The sequence below is a fragment of the Schistocerca serialis genome, chromosome 2 (assembly GCF_023864345.2).
Source record: "Schistocerca serialis cubense isolate TAMUIC-IGC-003099 chromosome 2, iqSchSeri2.2, whole genome shotgun sequence".
NCBI lineage: Eukaryota > Metazoa > Arthropoda > Insecta > Orthoptera > Acrididae > Schistocerca > Schistocerca serialis.
Genome location: NC_064639.1, coordinates 273,751,685 through 273,772,953, shown reverse-complemented (window position 1 = coordinate 273,772,953; position 21,269 = coordinate 273,751,685). Strand labels below are relative to the sequence as shown.

Below are 21,269 nucleotides of genomic sequence, written 5' to 3'. Positions count from 1 at the left end.
AGTGTACATGGTCTGCAACCAGTGCACAATTCTCGTTTACTGTCACGGTACCATGCACGAGTTCCACTGGACCCATGGATGCCCATATGAGTGTTCCCCAAAGCCAGTTTGTCTCCATCCCGTAGTAGAGGTGTGAGGGAACTGTTTTGCTGGAAGACAACGGATTCATGCCCACCCATCGGCATGATGAATAAGGTATCAGGATTCATAAGACACTGCAACACTGCCACTGCCCCAGTGTCAAGTGCCTATAGTCACGTGCCCATGGCATTGTTTTAACATTGGCATATGCATGGATTGCTGGCTGCGGAGACCCATTGTTACGAGGGTTTGTTGCACTCAGTGGCGGATTTACATATAGGCCGACTTGGCACGGGCCTGGGGCGACTCCTTGCGGGGGGGCGACATGTTTTGCTCTGTACTCATTTTAATCTTTTACATTTTAAAATAACTGCTCTTACAAACGACAAAAATTTTTAATATTGTTAAACAACTTGCTAGTTTAAATAAGCTTTATGAACGAAATTTGATAATACAAGCTTGGAACTATACATAGTTTACTTGGTGACTGAATGGAAATTTAACATTGGGTTTCTGTCTGGTATTATCTGCATGATTGTTCAAAATATTTTGAAGTAAGCTGTCAGGAGGCAGTCTACAATACAATATTTGAACGTTATTATTCCGAGAATGTTGTCGGCTTCTACTTAACCCTACCATATTTTCCCTGTGAAAATACCGGGACCCTGAAAAGCTGTCATAAACTAATCAACAGTTTCTTAAATGCTGTAACATGTGTGGACCTCAGTATGTAAAACCCGACTCTACTTAAACTTCTTGTAGAATTTAAGGGGAAGTATCAAGTCAACCCTCCATTACCGCAATTAATGTGGAAGCTGCTTGGTCTTCAATATCTGAGCTTTGATTTAATGACACCCATTTAACAAAACATTTTGATACTGGGAATGTTTTACATTTTTAAACACATGTTTGTACGAAAAGAAAATAAGCAGAATATCTAACAATGTGTGAAATACACTTCGCAACAGCTTAAAAAAAATATTTATTTATTTATTTACTTAGTTACTTTTTGCCGAAAACAGAAGAAAAACCAATTTTCGTTTGCCTCATTTATTGTGCTTCAGCCTGCACGATATCAAAGTTCCCACTCAGTGCAATCAAATGGTACGTGGCATTGCAAATTTTATATTAAATTTCTTAACTAAGCTTTTTTTTCTTCGAGGAAAGGTAATAATTGTTTTATGTTGGTACAAAAGGTGCATTTCCTTGTAGACATAACAGCAGTGTTCAGACAAATGACAACACACCACATCAACTGCCAACAAGACTACTTTAACTTTGTAGCCTGCCTTCTCTGCCCACAGAAACCGCTAAAATGTTGGAAGAATAAGTGGGGTAAGAGTCGATCCAGCACACCTCACTCCAAGAAATTGCAAAAATTATTTGCTTCTTAAATTAGATAGACAGTGTGAAGAATATTCAGAACATATTTGCGTCCCAGCTAAAATTCCGGCGACTCGGGAAACAGAAGCCAAATAAGGGAATGTCACGTTTTCTTTACGAGACGAATTCCAGCCGGCAGGTGTGCTTCTTAGTGATGGGGAGCTCGTGAATGAGTCGTTCAAATGAACGACTCACTCCTGTGAAGTGTGAACTAACCATTCAATTTCAATGAACTGGTACTTCAAACTCTTCACAGATAGCACACTCCACACTTTTTTCTAGTTCACTCACTCTCTTCCCCTCTCCCTCACCCACGTCACTCCTCCTCCCATCACTTCACTCCTCCCTGTCCTGCCTGTCGACGAATCACGCGGTGTTAGTGGGGAACGATGGGTTTAGGACGGGTGGAGGAGGTGAGGGGTGAGGAGAAGGCAGCGTCAGCTGCTACCTGCAGTGCTGACATCATTACCCGTGACTATTTGTGCAGTTAAACTTCGCGTCTACGGGTAGCCTACCGTTGTCAGCGCTTGAAGACAAATGAATATTAAAGATAGAAACGAAGTGGCTATCTGTGTGAGCACGCACAGCAAACATGAAAATAAAAGGTTTGTTAATAACACTGAAAGAGGGATTTTACCTGAAATCGTACCAGTGACTACAGGTGACAGTTTACATTTTGAATCTAGTGGGTTATTATTGTCAACAAAAATAAAACCTACAGGAAAACTTCTGAATAATTACTTAACGTAGGTATATAGACTTTGTGACAGTGTTAAACATACTCATTCTATTTTGGATTAAATTTTAAAAGGAACATAAAATTGGACTGCATTTCGTTCGTAGCCCTATTTTTCAGTTCATGAATACAACAAATAATGTTTCATTTGGCAGATAAAGACTTTTTTGGGGGCTTCATGAGAAAATGTCGAGCAAGATTAAATATAGTACCTTCTTTATGTGTGACAGCCTTCTCTGTTTATCTTTCCTTTGTCCCCCTTTTTTTTCTTTATTGTCATTTTGAAACCTATATACAGGCAGGCCTGCAGCAGCATACTACGCCGCTCTTTGGCCGTAGAGAAACACAAAAGATAGAAATGAAGACAATTAGAGAAAAAAGATGGTGGACATATAAACGGAGCCAAACACTTTTTAAAATACAAGGTGCCGTTCACGGGCGTAAAGTCCAAGATAAAATTGTTCAGACACTTGGACACAGACAGAAACGCCCTTTGTCCCCTTCGACCATGCTGTATTTAAGATAACTCAGACGCTGTAAGAGCGTAAAACGTTGCGTGCACGTTACTCCATAGTTCCGCCATCTGTTGGTAAAATTATGAAGTATTACGAAGCTTTATTGTACGAGCGAGGCGAAGCGAGCGTAACAGCGGCTGAGCGGCGAACTGGGCAACTTCGCTAGGCTTCCGTACTTCACGAATGAACTACTTCATTTGAACGCTTCATGGCAAAGAGTGAAATGAATGAAGTAGTTCACGGGAATGAACGAGTTCGACCCACCTCGCTTCTACTGTTCACTGACAGAGAAACAGGCGACAATGAAATTATTCTGCACTGTCGTTCTTTCATAGCGCAGTTACGTCGAGTAATTCGATTTGGTCAGTTCATCGCTCCGTGTCTAAATGAAAAATCTTTGAGCTCGTGTGCCGTCTTTAAAGTAAAAAGATTTGTGCTCACGTGTGGTGTAGTACGATTGGAACTGGATACTTCCTTTCCTTTTACAATTTTTTTTGTTTCGACTGTTGGTTGACAATTTTGTGACTTAACATGAATAACAGTGAAAAAAGCAAACGTGTAAAATTAAGTGGGGTGGCATTTCGAAAATTATCGATGGAAAGGCGACAACGCGCAGCCAATGCTCTAAAAATGCTTTGCAGAGTAGATAAATTTTTCCCAAAGGATGTTGCTGGTTCTACCTCGAGTTCAAGAGTACGGATGATATTTCTGGCATTGCAGCTGTTGCAAAAGAAGTAAATATAGACGAAACAAAAGTTAAAAAATGAAGAAAAGCAGATTGTCCCTGATTTCGAGTTTCACGAAAAAACTAAGTGTCGAGTAACACATTACAAAAAGAAAGCGATGATTCTGCAGAATGCTGTGTCAATGAATCAACAATCGACCTTCTCTTACAACGTGGCATTAATCAAAATTGTAACGGTGATTTTTATAATTCAAGAAGATCAATAGGTGATAAAACCAGATATTTGAACAAAAATGTATTTTACTGTAAACTTATAAATCGTGGGGAATCAACTGTGTTATTTTCTAGTATACTCTTGTGGCACCTGTGCTGTTTTTTGTGCACCATGTAAATTGCTCAGAGGTAAGGCCGTGATTGCTACTAATGGTATTACAAATTGGGAAAATATTTCTAATATTAATCTCATCATGAGACTCCACTTTAACACCAAAATTCTGAGTTATCACTCTTAACAAGAAAAAAGTCACTTGGAACAACAGATAACCATTTCGAGTCATATGTTGAGACATTTTCTGTCCCTGGTGCAGTGTGCTGAAAAGGGTGTTTGCAGTAGTGAAGAAGCTAAAAAGTCGTGGACTTCCCTACGTGGATACGTTGAAAGATTCCATTCATTATGTAATCGCCAATTTATGATGTCACTTCAACTTATAGCCGAGACTGAACCTTTTCTCGCAGAGCATATTGAACGATATGGAAATCCAGGGCAGGGACATAGAAGTTATCTTTCTTCAACCATCTGTGACGAAATAAGAGCTTCTTTATGAATGAATAGAAAGAATTACCGTAAGTTAAATAAAACAGGCCAAATATTTCTCTATAATAGTAGATTCTAGTATGGACATTCCACTTACTGATCAATTATCTTTCATATTAAGATATGTGAACGAGAATGGTGAACCTGTTGAACATTTCCTTCTGTTTTTAACAAACCTGGGACCCAAGCCCGAAAACTTTGCTGAGGCCGTACTACAAATTCTATTGATATTACTGACTGTAGAGGCCAGTCATATGACAACGCAAGCAAATGTCAGGAACCTACACTGGTTTGCAGGCACGCATTAGAGAATGAAATCCGAAAGTGCACTATGTGCCTTGTGCAGCACTTTCTTTGAATGTAGTCGGAACTAGTGCTGCAAGCTGTTGTCAGGAAGCAAGTTCATTTTTCAGTGTAGTGCAAAACCTTTATAATTTTTTCTCTGCTTCTACACAGCGCTGGGATAAATTACTATCTTTCGCGAAACCAGGAAGCAAAACCGTAAAAAGTTTACCAAAAACATGTTGGTCAGCATGAGAGGAAGGGTGTGTAAGTCTATATGGAAACTGGGAGGGCGTTATCAATGCTCTTCACACATATTGCCAACAATACGTTTGAAAAAAAACACTTGTGCGAAATGAAGCTTCAGCTTTATTGAATCAACTCAGCAGACTAGAAACAGTATACATGATGACAGTTTGGAAGTACATACTCCGGAGACTTTATAGTGTAAATCTGAAATTGCAATGTGTAAATATTGATACCAAAATAGTGCATGAATTATAGGAATCACTTGCAGGACTTATTACAGCTATTCGTGGCATGTTCGACCATTATGAAAATAAATCCATGTAGATTGTGACTGATATAGACTGTGAATGCACCTACAAAAGATCACGAAAACGCTAACTTAATGACGACGAAGAAGCGGACTCTTAAGTTTTTCTGACTGGAAGGGAAAAATTTAAAGTCGAAATATTTCTCCCAGTAGGACAACTTGTACCCCGAATTAGTGAGGAGGAAGGAAAGCTATAGAACACTGTTGGACTCCTTCGGTTTTCAGGAACCTTAAGAACAGTTTGTTCACCTGACAATATTGCTGAACGTGCAGCAAAACTCCAAGCGTCATGTGATACCGATTTAGAGCCTTCCTTCCCTAGTGAATGTGTACATTTCCGGAACTTTCGAAATCTTCTGAGATTAGGGATATACCAGTCGCAATAGCAAATTTTTTAGGAAAGAGGTTACAGCCCGTGTTTCCGAATGTTGACGGCGCCTTTAGAATATTTCTATATATGGCACTTAAAATTGTTCCGCAGTACGCTCGTTTTCGCCTCTTAAGAGACTGAGTCGCACCTACGTTCTACGTTGTCTGAGGAGAGATTGAATGCCTTGTCTATTCTTCACATCGAAGCCGACCTCCCAATTGACAACCGTCTGAACTATGAAGATATGATCAACGAGTTTTCTGCCGAAAACGCCAGACGCAAACTTTCCTGACTGGTGAGTTTGTTTATTTATTCATATTAGTTTAAAATATTTAAGATTACAATGTGATTTTTACTATAACTTAGAGCACATTCATTGGATTTACAAACTACGTATTCCCTGCTTATTTTACAATTGCCGATGGCAGAACACGGAACTAAACCTCATGTACGTGACCGAAGCCGCCCGACAATGCTAAACAATACCGGAATGACCCAGGCCGCTCGGCGCTGTACAGTCAAGTCATGTTGATTGATACTGTAGTATATTACAACTCATGCGTATTCTTGGCGTCTGCTGAAATGTATAGTTTCGCGGAAATATACGTTATCGGAGAGTACGCCGCTCAGATGAAAAAGTGTTAATAACGTAGTCCAGTTCTGTTGATAATTACGTAAAAGTTTTGCTAATACCGTTAGAAAGAGCATAGTGAGAGCAGTAGCTGCAGTACAAAACTGGTCAGCCCTTACATGGTTAAACGTATTGTGTACACTTATTATGCAGCATCTAGCTACACAGACCCTAATGCTTTACACGTTAACTATTAGATTATAAAACAAATTTGAATTTTCCACACTAGTCTGTAAAATTATGTAATAGCAAGTCCAGTTCTGTGTTTGTTCGTCTGTATTTAGTTATTAGCTCGTGCATCGAAATCTCTATTTCATTTTCATTTCTTACACTTTCCTGTAGACTCACGTATTAATACCGAACGTGTTTTTTTTATCTGCTACATATTCAAGTTATTAGATCGTAAAGCGACAGTTCAATTTTAATTCTGAACGCATCTCTGTAAAAGTTCATATTACTTTCTAATGTATGGCACATTCGCTTCAATTTTTAGATCGTATAAATTTTTTTTTATTTTCATTATCAACGGTTTCGTGTAAAAGAACATATTAAAAGTGAATGTATAAAAAATCCGTTGTCTCCTACACGCTCTGCTGAATTTGTAGGCCATAGAAGAAAAGTTATTTTCCTTGTGTTCGTTTCTGTTGTCTTTCGACAGAAGAATGTGTTAACACAATGGAGTTTTAAGTTTGTTTTATCTGCTGCCGTACAAGTACAGTTCAGGAACCACATTGCATTTTGATTGACCGCGTCTAGACCACTGATGCGTCCTTCAGAACAACGTATGGCAGAGTACGGTAACAGTTCACAGCGCTCCCACCCAAAACGGCAATTGTGAAGTTATCGGGTAGTAGTTATTACTTAAAACATGCTTTGTGGGCGGAAGGGGGAGGGGGTATAATATGGTGTGCCTAGGGACGCAAAATTTTTAAATCCGCCACCGGTTGCACTGCGTATTCACACACACTTCTACTCTGCCCAGCATTGAAGTACGATGTCAGTTCCACCAGAGTTTTCCGCCTGTGCTGGTTTACCAGTCTGGCCAGCCTACGACGTCAGACATCTGTCATGATGTGTGGCTGCCCAATCCCGTGATGTCTGGGCGTGGTTTTGTCACATGTTGAAGACCCGACAAGTCGCGCAGTTTTCAAAATGCTCGTGCCAAGCCTGTGGGCCATCTCCATCTAACCTCAGTCAAATTCAGATAGACCACGCGCCTTGCCCATTCTACTCACGGACTGCACGTGCATTGACACTATATGCATCGTGCGCGCGCGCACGACAGAGAGAGAGAGAGAGAGAGAGAGAGAGAGAGAGAGAGAGAGAGAGAGAGAATACTTGATACATAACACCTTGTGCTGGGGTTGTGACTAAATGAGAGATACTTTATCTGTGATTCGCATTACTCGGCGCCATACACACCAAGAAGCCAATGAAGTAGGAAGAGTGTTTGTACTCACGTATTTTGTATTTCTGCAACCAGCCTAAACAGGTAAATGAAACACTAACATGTCTGAACAGGAAGATGTTGCAGACGTAATGTGCACAAAAATTTGTATTCAGTTCTAATCACTTAAGGGGATACGGAATCACCTATCCCCGCAATGTTAATATATGCCTACTATAGGGAACATTTTCTCACAAACTACTGGAGACAGACAGGTAAAAATTTTACTGTATGTGCATTCATATGTTACAACAATACTGAAACAACAGTTTATTGTCAAAGTATTTTCTTACAGAGATATTGTACATTTATTTTTAAGTAAATTTTTTCCATCGCTTTTTACTAGACTATCACCCCTAAGTCTTTTGTAAATCAAGTAATTAAAAAATCGTTGTTTCAGTATGTAATAGGGACCTATGTCACTACGTCATAAAAATTTCAGACTTCTAGGTTGACCAGTACCTGAGATAATGTTCCTAGATGAAGTAAAAAGTAAACTTACGGGAAACGGAGAAAGAAGATTAAAACATTCCTGATCCGTAGCTAATACCCCCTTCACAGTCTTCATAATCATCTTCAAGTCTTCTTTTGGCACCCCTCTGCACCTGTCTTGCTTTTTTCACTAATGTCTTGATTATATTATCAGCATGCCTTAGTCTGTGCTGATCTAAAAAGAACATAGCACGTACCGTACGGGAACCAACACACATACCCAACTTTTGAAGGACCTGGCATTTAGTTATATTTCCAAGATTGAAGGTTGCCACAGCATCATACACACCAAAATGTAGTGTATTAATTCCGACAAACACTGTTTTTGGGAGACGATGCCATATCACACTATTCAAGCACTCGTTGGGGTTCTGCGTTTTTCCGTGAAGACATTTCATCAGAAGACTTCTGTCAGCCAGATCTCTGAAAATGGGCTTTATTTCTGCCATGATGGCTGATGGTAGACTGTGGTGGTGAATGTATTTCTCTCCTGTTGTTAGTCCCCTATTGTATTTACACCAGCTGTTTTCACCTTTGGGGCACAAACCATGTTGTGGATGCTCATCCGTGGATGCGGTGTGGAAATATAAAGCCCATATAGCTCTCCTCATTTCTTCAAGATTGCCTGTATTTTGCCTGATTGCAAGGCCATAGCAGTTCTGAATGTGGTCTATTATGGAATCAGTCAATCTTCCTCTGCCATCCAAGGTTTTCCCATCATCTAGTTTTTTCCCTTTCATAACTGATTTTAACCTTCTCAGCCTGGCACCCATTCTCTTCTGCACATGTCCTATACATTCAAGTTTGCTTATATTTACACTGTTCCCATATGGTTTGCTTTCCAAAACTTCTTTGAATGCTTTAGAGTCACCATCTCCCATATATTTGACATAGCGAACATTATACCACTGTGAAGAGCGATGAAAAATTTTCTTCACCCCAGCAACCTCCATGCCACCACTACTACCATAATAATTAGCAATACAGTCATCACTGTGTTCATTTTTCAGCCTGCCTGTGCACCTACAGTATTTAGACATTATTGCAACATCAATAACCTTGCCAGTATCAACACTAGTTGCTGTTACAACACCATTGTTGGAGGTGTGGCCTCTTTTCTGCCACGTGCCATCAAACGCCACTGTGAGGTCACGACTGCCGTCATTTTCTTCCACTGCTTCTTCCACAGCAACCTGCATTGACTTCTGTGCTACATCTTCAACTGCAGATCCTAGTACATAATTGTAAGCTTCAAACTTTGAAGGTGCACTTGGAAGATTTAGAACACCACATAGCATATCACCAGCTGCTTTGCCCTTACCAATTGCTCGCAATCCATAAACTAACCTAATATTTACACTATAAAGTTCAGTTTTCTTGTATCCATTATTTACAGTTACTGAAACCGAACTTGGAAACTTACAGCTGTATTTACAAACACTGCATATTAAATTAAACTGGGCAGCCAGGCCAACATGGGATTCTACTTTCAGAGAAACGTTTCCATGACATTTTTTGCAGCACAAACTGTTTTCAAGAGCTTCACACAATATATTCGTATCAATGAGTTCAAAAACTTCATTCCCTCTATCAAGTAAATTATATTTCTCTTCCAAATCTCTTAGTTTTTTATGAGAAGCACTGTTTTCATTTGGTGTAAGTTCGTTCGGCAAATCAGTAATAAGTGGATTCACATTTTCCAACAGTGATGATGATGAACTGCTTTGCTTTGCTAATGAATCATTATTTCTTTTCTTTTGCCAGTTCACACGCTTTTTAAATACTTTTGCTTTAGCTCTAGGCATTTTCACTGCGAAAAATGAAGCACTAAATACGAAATAACTCAACAACAACTACTTTCTTATATCACACTGTTTACAAAACAGCCCCGCCACAAAGTCAAAGAGTAACTTGAGGAAACCAGAGAGAAACATTTTCGGGCAACTAGTGTATAAATAGTCGCTGGAAACCGGGATATTTGAATTCATGTCACTTTAAAGGTACTGCCAAAAAGTTCATGGTCAGCCACGAGAGACGTGTATAACTAAAGCGCAATACCCGATCTCACAAATATATAAAAATAAAATAGTTATAATTGTAGTAGAGCTATGTATGATACGTCATTTTAAAGAGGAAACATGGCAGAATATAATACGCCAATAAAAAAAATTCAATTTTTTAACCCAAAATCCGATTCCGTATCCCCTTAAAGTTTCCACTACTCATGGCGCGTTAAATCGTGGAGGTTCCGCAAAACGAACGAGTGACTCCACAGTTTTACTTGTCACATCCTATCGAAAGACCGGGTGCGCTCAAAAATATGGAAACACCAAAAACCCAACACTTTACCACCCCGAATATGATGTAGGAAAACAGTTGGCGTTCTGAATAGCTTCCAGTCGTCTTGGAATGCATAAATACAAATCTTATCTCGTCTTCGAGGGAACCTACTAACATTGTTCCTGCAAAACAGTGGTGAGGTCAGGTAACAATGTTGGAATGTGGATAGCGATCAGGCACCCTTCTCTTCGAAGCTGATCACAAAGAATCAGTCATGTTTGAGATGTGGCTTTGGTGGCCGAGGAGATGCTACAATTCACTCTCTCCCCCACAAAACCAGTCCTGGACGATGTGAGCTGCGTGAACAGAGCCCTACAGTCTTCGAAAATAGCGTCGCACAATGGGATGCACCTGATCAGCCAAAATGGTCACAAATCCTTGGCAGTAATGTGACCTTACAGAGAAACCATGGTGCCCATGGCATACCACTATAGAGCTGCCCAAAATAATCACCCAACCTCTACCATGTCTAGCTCTTGGGGCATAAGCTCTGCCAGAATTTAGTAAGTGTGCACCAAGACTCATCCGACCAAGCGACTTTCTACCATTTCCCCACAGCCCAGGTTTTATGACTGTGGCACAACGTTTTCCTGTTATGGGCATTTACATCACAGGAGATGTTTTGGAATTCCAGGTCGCCTTGCAATCCGCTGCTTATGAAGTTCCCTTCGTATTGCTATGGTGCTTCGTATTGCTCGGGAGTGCAACGTTCAGTTCTTTCGCCACTTTTGCAACTGTCGTCGTCGCCATCTTACTTTTGATCACAATCCTCTTCCACGACCGTCCGTTATGATCACTCAAACTTTCGTCCACATTGTGACAGCGGATGATATTTTTCCGCTTTCCTTGTATGTGGTATAAATCTTCTATACAGTGCCTTTTGAAACATTAAACGCTTTGGCAAACTTGACCAAGGAAGAACCCACCATACGAACACCAACAATTTGCCATGTTCGAATGCACTGAGATCCGACGTAATGCACTTACAACACAGAAATTTGTTCTGACCATGACTGACACTAGCAACGTATTGAGGACATTGCGTATGTGCCGTTTGTTGTCAAATACAACAGCGTAACCAGCACGTTTGGCTCGCTTCTACATTTATGTTCAAGCATTCATTTCACGCGGTATTTCGAAATTTTTGTCTACCCCGTCCATGTTCAGCAGCTATTGGAGAGAACAGATTCAAGCACAAGACTTCCTGCAGTTAGTGACAGTGTATCTACCTATTTGAAATGACATACCTACTCATTTACAGTGCTCATCTAGAGTTACACCCACATACTTCAATTTCAAGAAGAATGGAGAGCATGTTTTCATGGAATGGAGGACTAAGAAACTTCTGATGTTATAATAAATTGGGATTTCTCCACATTTCGTTTTAGGCACACATTTTACACCCATAAAAAGAATAAAGTCTTCATTCATCTGGACGATGGGAGTGTTGATATCTTTAGTTTGGCACTTATGTAATGGTTGACATCACTGGAATTACATTTGCAGTACGGAATCCACGAGATGTTACTTACATCCAAAAGCAACAGCAGGCGTTGCACCTACCTTTTTGTCACACATAACTTTCGCAGTGGCTTAGTTCAGTACTTACTGCAATTGCTTCTGTTATCAAGTATCAGACATACTTTAACCGCAAACAAGCATTTTGAAAAAAATTAGTAACTAACAATAAAACCACATTTAACGGCCCACAGTTCACCTAGCAGAGTCTAAGCTACACTTTACCTGATAATCACTGTAGCTCATCCAGAGTGTTCCAGCATCGAAAAACAACATCCTGTTGACAGTTGCCCTTCGCTTAGGATCCCGTGGGTATAATGAATCATCCTTGGCATAATTGTCCACGAGATATCCTATAATCGCTCGACTGCAAATAGAATGATAAAAATCTTTATTACACGCAGGTTTTAGCATAATTAACAGGTATTCAAAATGAAATTAAAATATTTTCAGAGGAGATGATTTACGCCATGCACGCTGCTATTGCAATTAAATATTGTAGATTGCAAATGTGACATCAAAATTTAATCCAGTAAAATTTCGTTGATCTCTGACTACATTAATTCATTATTGCACACGATATATTCACTCGTTACAGATAGACAAATCTCCAGTTAGGTTCGCTATGTAGACGTCAGCTCGTTCTTCTTGGAAATCTTCACACACATACAATAAATGTTCACACGCTGGGGTTACCTATTTTTGGCCAAGACAAATCATCCCAAGAACAGAATTTGCTGCAAACCCTCAATTCCAGCTTCCTACTTTCGGTAGGCCACAAAGAAACTAAAAGCTATGCAATGTCTCATCCTTATATGTCCAGGGTGAAATGGCTCTGAGCACTATGGGACTGAACTTCTGAGGTCATCAGTCCCCTAGAACTTAGAACTACTTAAACCTAACCATCCTAAGAACATCACACACATCAATGCCCGAGGCAGGATTCTAACCTGCGAGCGTAGCGGTCGCGCGGTTCCAGACTGTAGCTATTGGAACCGCTGGGATACTCTGGTCGGCTGTCCAGGGTGAAGCAGCTAAAGCAGATAAAGCAGGTAACCCCAGATATACGTACTCAGAATGGATAAATATATCAAGGTGCGGTTTTCGCCAAGTTATAGTGAATAATGAAGTATATTTCCTGACGTTCGCAAGGAATTTTTATCGTTTATTGTCGCCGATTTACGACGCCGACTCTTTTTCTAATCTATCTACTTTTTTGTGTCACATGAAAGAAGCTTCTAAGACAATTTGATCAACATAACATGTGTGGGATCAAATATTATCAAGAAAACAGCCTTGTAAACCATCGCCTTGCCATCAGGAGAAGAGGACGCTTGCTACGAGGCATCGCGGAACATAGAAGTGTCAAGTGGTTGCCTACCTGCAGGCTCTATGACCCTCGTCACGCGTTCTCTCTGTAATGGTACATTTTTAGTGCTCAACAAACGCGAGGGTGGCATTGAGGATGTTGCCGAACTGAGGGGTCATAGAGAGACCCCTCTGCCGTTTTATTCAAATATGTGTCGATGTTACATACCCCATAACCACGCCACAGGAGGGTGCAAAACAGGACGGTTAAAAAAAACACCCTTTGCTGCTTCAAATAGTGTTAACATTTCGTCGAACAACTTTGAACGGACCCTTGTAGTTCTGTATGGTACACCAGAGAAAAACTCGCTGTCACACTCCAAAGGGTTGTGATAGGTCTACGATGTCTGTAGAGATCGTTTGAAGCGTCTGTGGGATGTCAGCAGTATCGAAGTTTATCAAGAACGTTGTCCTTTTGTTCATCGCACTTTAAACTTTCATTTCCGACTGCATTGCATGTGGCAGTCAACACATCATCAAGGCAAGGGATGGTTTCATTCACACCCTGTGGCCTTCTAGTGTTGGCTGTAAGTGGCGTTTTTCTTAAATGTTTTCCTCGGCCACACATAAGAAAATCGCACGATTTCAACGCTGGGCATCGCAATTCTGACCTCCATCGCAGAGGCGTCAAGAGAAGGGTTGTTTGCTGGTAAGAGGGGCTGCGACTAATTGTATGACACGTCCAAGGTGGCGTTGGGCAGAATTATGGTGAAATTTGATGCCAATCTGACATCAGTAATCCACCTTACTCCTTACACCTCAGTTCATGGCTTGTAGAAAATGAACTAACGTTAAATCACAGTAAGACTCAGTTTTTACAGTTTCTAACACACAATTCAACAAAACCTGACGTTTTAATCTCACAGAACGGGCATATGATTAGTGAAACTGAACAGTTCAAATTCCAAGGTTTTCAGATAGATAGTAAGCTGTCGTGGAAAGCCCACGTTCAGGATCTTGTTCAAAGACTTAATACTGCCATTTTCACTATTCGAACGGTATCGAAAGTGAGTGATACTTCGACCAGTGAATTAGTCTACTTTGCTTATTTTCATTCACTTATGTCGTATGGTATTATGTTTTGGGGTAACTCTTCCCATTCTAAAAAATATTTTTGGCTCAGAAACGGGCGGTTCTGGCAATAAGTGGTGTGAGTTCACGAACCTCTTGTCGACCTCTGTTCACGAGTCTGGGTATTTTGACATTGGCCTCTCAATATGTATATTCCTTACTGTCGTTTCTTGTGACCAATATTACTTTATTTCCAACAATAAGCAGCTTTGACTCGGTTAATACTAGACAGAAATCAAACCTCCATTTGGATCGGACTTCCTTAACTCTTGTGCAAAAAGGTGTGCAGTATACTGCTGCATACATTTTCAAAAATCTTAGCAGTAATCCACGCGCTTTCAAATCGAAACTGAAGAATCTCCTCATGGGACACTCCTCCTATCCTGTGAGGAGCTCCTTGAAAAATTAAGCTGATTCTCATTGTATTGCTGATAGCGTTTGCTTAAACTTATGGACTGATTTTCTTTCAGGTTCACGAACATTTATTTTTATCTGTTATTAATTTTATGTTATAAGTTCATGTACTGACACGTTCCATGACCGTGAAGATATGATCCTCAATTTGGTCCTACGGAACTTGACATGTAAATAAAAAAAAAATAAACTCTACCTCTCGATTTATATATCTATCCTCATAATACCATTTTCAGCTTCTGAACAGACACACATAACCCCCCCCTCCCCCCCCCCCCCCACACACACACACACAGGAAGAAGCACAGGCAATACTTAAGTACTAACCTCTCTGATAAGTAAAATCCATTGTCACCGAGAACTGGCACCTGATGCTGTGGATTCATCTGCAACAATGCATGTGAGCTTTATTTCTCTTATTACCAATCAGAAACACAATTGCAGTAAACTTTTATGGTACACAAACAGGAGGCTTTCGTATGTCACAGCTCTGTAGTATGTATGTAGAGAGAGTCGAGAATTTTTGCCAGACTAGGAATCAAAACCAAAGTCCCCACTTGCTGTGAGCAACTGGGTAAACTATTAGACAATCTGAGCACACTCCTGCCGTGACTCAGACGTTGTCTCGTTTCTAGTTTCCAACTATTACTTCTGAAAACAACCAAGAGATTCTCTCTCTCCCTGTGTGTGTGTGTGTGTGTGTGTGTGTGTGTGTGTGTGTGTGTGTATATATATATGTGGGTATTAGAAAAAAAACGGCTCTGAGCACTATGGGACTTAAACTGCTGTGGTCATCAGTCCCCTAGAACTTAGAACTACTTAAACCTAACTAACCTAAGGACATCACACACATCCATGCCCGAGGCAGGATTCGAACCTGCAACTGTAGCGGTCGCGCGGTTCCAGACTGTAGCGCCTAGAATCGCACAGCCACTCCGGCCGGCGGGTATTAGCGTCCATTGGAAAACAAGACAGTGGATAACTGTAGTTCATCTCACCACGAGGGATGTAGATGAAATGTACACTGACATGAAATAAATGACTGGATCATTGGGGATGAAATAAATACAGATGCAATGACATTAAATGATATCAATACAAGCAGTTAATGTATGCTTAACCGACAACGTGATTGCATCTTCATGGAATTCATTGTGTTACTTCAGTGCATTTAATTCCCTTTGCACTTCTGTAATATGTTAAATTCATGGAAGATCAGCTATTTTTCAAGCAAATTTGAAATTTTTGTCATTAGTTTCACATTATTTTGCAATTTATTAAAAACATCTTTTAACCTTTAATGCAAAGAAAAAGTTCGAAAGAATAAAGCAATAGTACGTCTTGTGATTTTAGGCTGTCCATAAATATTTAAGGGCAAAATCTAGCTTGGAAACTATATCAGTGATCTCATCTACCCATTAAAGCCCAACACTGCATTTTTTTCTGCCTCTATGTGAAAGCTAATCTCAAGAACTACTGCAATTATTTTGATACTGTTTTCACTGACAGACTGATCCATGAGGAAGGTTTTTGTGTATAATTTATTACTGCTACATCAGATACACTAACTCGGCATAGTGCTACTTCTCCAAAACTCTTTCAAGCTAGATTCATTAACAGATTAGAGGCAAGGTTCCTCGAGCCGAAATAAAATTAAAAGATGTAATAGCAGATTTACTAGAAAGTAACACAAAACAACCTCTTAATAATATAAAGTCAAAATCACACTCAACAAAATTCTAGTATATTCTTATAAAGAAATTTAAAGTAAAACCCCCTGAAACATGTTCAATATAAATTACTGAAAAAATTCAAAATCCGCTCCTGTAAAATCAAAAGGACTTTGATTTGTCTCAGCTATACATGAAGAGAAGCTAACAAAAGCAGAAGGGAAAGAAATAACAATAAATCAGCACTGAAGTTGTTCATTTTATAAAAGCAAATTATTAAAAATACCAGTTAAAACAGTTGGGGGTAATAAAATCAAAGCCAATCTAACTTCATATGAAACAATTTGACCATCAGAATGTAAATAATCTAATGAAGTATAATTTGAATTTGATAAACAACCAACAATTATTACAATGTAAATGCTGAATCTAGTAAAACTTCAAAAATGAAAGACCATAAGAAAAAACATATGTATGTTAAATAAAGAAAAATCACTCTGACAGCTATAGAAATTTTCAAATTAGAAACACAAGAAAAATAATAGAGTATTATTTTTTACAGATGCTCTACTGGTCCACAGGAGAGCTTCTGTAAGGTTTGGAAGGTAGGAGACGAGGTACTGGCAGAAGTAAAGCTGTGAGGATGGGGCGTGAGTCGTGCTTGGGTAGCTCAGATGGTAGGGCACTTGCCCACGAAAGGCAAAGGTCCCGAATTCGAGTCTCGGTCCAGCACACAGTTTTCGTCTGCCAGGAAGTTTCTTATAAGTACACCACAGACTAATTCACAGGCCTTACAAGGTCCATTTTTCACAGTGTTAATAGGTTTACATTTCCCTACATTGTAAGTAAATGAATACTGAGTATCACCTTTTATTACCGCTGACACAGTGTGTGGATTAACATTTTTTGTTGCCGCAGTATTATCAGAACACTGTCTATCAACATGTTTATTTCAACACTTGGTTATCAACTCTCCCCAAGACATCTCTCTGGATTTGAAGCTGCTGCATTATATTGACATTTTAGTAGATATTGCGTGATTATGCCTGTGTGTTTAATTTACTGATAATGTGTGTAATCACTTTTAGTGTAAGTAGTACATTTGACTTCAATTAAAAAATGTGAATTACTTGTCAATCAAAACAGTTCTAATTATGTCTACAAGAATTTTTATTATATTAGTGTACCATTTATTGTTGTACTACTTGTAAAAATTCTGTCAAAAAGACTGACTGAGGAAAAAATTCGCTTTTCTAATGCTGATTTGATTCAAAATGTTCAGTCCAAATACCAGACCCCTTCAGTTCTTTTTAACTATTCAGTTTTGGTGTACAGATGTCATTAATTTCACAATTTGCAATTATTATACAAACAAATGCTACTGTCTGTATCAGTAGTACTTTTTATTCTAGTTCTCTTAAGAGGAAATATCATGAATGAATTCAAGGAGCTGTTCGTGGGTGAAATATATGATTTATTGCAGTTAGTTTCAACCTAGAGGTTCAGTAAATATCGCTTTATTCTGTATTAATTGAAGCCAAATTAAGGAAAAGTGTAGTCAGTATAAAACTGCTAACCTTTTATAATAGCAATTAATTCCATTAACATTTGTAACATCTACATAGTTAGAATAAGATTTTACATTTTAACTGTAAAAATATTGTGTATGTTTCTAAACATATCTGAAAATAAAAATACCTCCTTAATATTTTCAGTTTAACACATTAATCATAAGTTGTTAAAGTATTACAAGAAAAATAGTTTAACAAAAAGGTATTAAAAAATAAACAACAAAACCTTAAAATTTGAGTTGTGTCATTCTTGACCATAACAGATCATATAAATAAAGAAGTTATATATATCGACTACTTAATAGTTCACCTCAGCCATGATCAGAAGACTCTGATGTATAATAACCCTGCCTGACTGGCTCATCACTGACACCTCCACTACCCAACCACCCACCCACCCACCCAACCACCCTCACCCAGCCCTAGCAACTAACGACAAACTTGAAATTTGCAGAGGGTGTTGATCTGCTTAGGCAACACTTAAGAAGGGATTTTCCTATCTTCCATCCCTAAGGGTGTGAGACAGCAGTCTGAAAGCTTTGTCAAAATATGTCACTATTAAGGAGACCTAAATAGCCTGATATTTGGTTTCTCAGTCAGAAATAAATGTGTTTCAGCAGTTGTGAAATTCATCCATTAAGGAGAAAAATAGTGCATTAAAATTTTTGAAAAATCATTATTGAAGAACTACTAAACGTATAAGAAAATTGGTATTTGACTTTTGGTTAGCAATAAAAGAATGTACCTCAGTGTTTTTGGAAATTGAACCTCCTAAGACAGTGAAATAAGGGGTGAAAATTTCTAAGAAAATATTTCGTCGTACTACAAATTTTTGAAGCTCCATCTATGAAAATTTCTATTTTAACTCTCAGATAAAGAAATATTTGTTAGAGGATGCATGTTTCTGACAAAGTATCTCCACAACAATGCAAAACCATTGACTCTCATTACAATAATCACCTTTACATCAGTACCACATTTGGAAAAGACCTTGGTCTTAATTAGTTGGAAAAGTTTAGAAGGTGTTGCAATTCGTGAACAACATAAAAATCCCATTAAAGAAAAAAATCAGTGCAAACTGTACAGTCTACACAAGCAAAGCAGTGGATGCTAACCTAGTATCTAATGAACTTAGTTGAAAGAAAAGGTATAAAAAATAAAGAACCAGTAAACCAAACAAACAGTATTATTAAAACCAAAAAATTATGAGAAAAATTTAGATAATCCAAGTTAAAACGTAAAATAATCACAGCAGTCGTTAAAAGTTTTAAATAATGATATGCAGCAATTATATGTGGAATACTAAAAATTAATAAAGATGGAAGTCTACCACCAGAAAGAGCCACAAAGAATAAAGTATTTACACCATACAAAATGTAATAACCCTTATCATCCAAAGGAAACTTGAATAGAAATTATCATCACTCAATGTTAAGTAATAAAATAAACTAAAAGAATAAGAAGCCATTAAACCACTAGATAAGAAATATGGAAAACAGTTTAAACAATTAATTCACTCTAAACAATCTAATTAATTAAACCCCTGCATAAAATACAACCAAACAAATGCATCCCACATAAAGACAATCTAGAGACATCAAAACAGATGTTAACAGTAAAAAATTCATAATGGAAATCACGAAACATATATCTTGAGAATCGTTTCAATTATTAGTTATTTAAACTGCACATGTAAATAATAGTGCCATAAATAATGAGTGAGCCATTAAATGAGAAGATGCATATTTTGGATAACCTATTGCCTAAATACTTATTAACTGAAGCTGACAAAGTAGAAACAGCAACAATCTTCAAGTCACATTCGTAACTGCCCCAAGAGCACTTATGAATATAAACAACTAATTAATAATAAAAACCAACCACAATTGTACGTATCAAGTACTAGATGAGAACAAATAAACACAAACAGTAACAAGAAGAGTGAATGAACTGAAGGAGATGCAGGAGTAGAACAGTCATGGCTGCAGGAAGTCAAGAGAAAATGGAACCTGTGCACTCTTAGTTACACCTCCCAAACAATGAATACACTAATATGCTTGTTTTTCAGAAGAATTAGAAGCACAATCTTAGTAATATAATTTAACCCACAAAAATTTAATACCGAAGTAACAGAAATTAAAATGGGAAACATTACCAATGTAATCTCATAAAGCAGTTAATACATTTGCCCATTAAGTCTTTACATAAGTAACTAAACAATAAGAAACTAATACTAAACCATTTCCACCTAATAAAAATCTAATTCAGTTTGGCCTTGTAAAAAAACCCTTGAAACAATAAACTAAGATATTTTATACTTTTCACCAGATACATAATCATCTCTATAATAAATAACTAAAGAATAAATAACAAAAGATGTATAATAAAAGATATTCAACCTCAAAGTTATTACCACTATGAAACCTTTTAAATTCGATAGTTCTTACACAGCAAAAGGACTATAACCACCAGGAAATAGTAAATATCTAAATGAAGATTAAAGTTCTTGAGAAAAGTAAAGAAAAATTGATCAAAAATAGGAAATAAATGTTTTAACATTAAAAATTTCTTATTAAAATAATCCCACAAAACAACATTTTTATCAAAATGCTTAAGTAAAACTGAAGAAACATTTGCCTATCAAATAAATTAGGTATATTTAAAGGTGATCAATGTAAAAATGAAAGATGATATTCATAGAAAAAACCAAGAGGGGTTGTATGTACACCAGTATATGAATAGCCATTTTGAGAATAAGAACACATGTATGAACAGCTCTAAAAAAAAAAATGACACTAAAAATGTAAAGGAAAATGAAGACATAATTCTTTTTAAGAAACATAGTGCACCCACTAAATTTGAAATTTCCGATGATCTTGGAAAGGCCTCAAAGTGACATAGTAGGTATTGTCCACCTGAATGTTAGTTAACACTATTTGATAAACAAAATAAACTGCAATAGCCCTAACAATGACCAGATGTTAAAGGAAGTGAAGCCTCACTATACCACCATTTTTTTGTTATTAAAGCACAAATAACCATTGTTATATGAGTAACAGATGGAACTGAAGACTTCATCCGAACCAATTATCTTTAAAAGTACGAAACGGCTTAAACAATGTCCGAAACGTAAAGGCTGCCGTCTTCGACGGATTGTACCAGTAACTACTCAGATACTGCGGATCTGCCATTAAATGTTGAGTTACTTCCTTTTTCAGTTTCATATTGGAGTCAGCTGGACTAACAACAGTCTTTAAGAAGACTAGTATAACTGCACTCGGGGAACTGGGAAAACAACCACGCCTTCAACGAATCTTCAGACCAG

At 38.1% G+C, this 21,269-nt stretch overlaps 1 protein-coding gene across 1 annotated transcript in view; it reads right to left on the bottom strand.

The window, feature by feature from the left end:
• Window positions 1-21,269, bottom strand: part of LOC126455515 (glutathione S-transferase 1-1-like) — a 94,070-nt gene that overhangs the window by 32,563 nt on the left and 40,238 nt on the right. The window contains exons 3-4 of the mRNA XM_050091265.1: window positions 15,031-15,089; window positions 12,076-12,217 (exon numbers count right to left, since the gene is read on the bottom strand). Coding sequence (XP_049947222.1) covers window positions 12,076-12,217; window positions 15,031-15,089 — 201 coding nt within the window. The remainder of the gene's footprint in view (window positions 1-12,075; window positions 12,218-15,030; window positions 15,090-21,269) is intronic.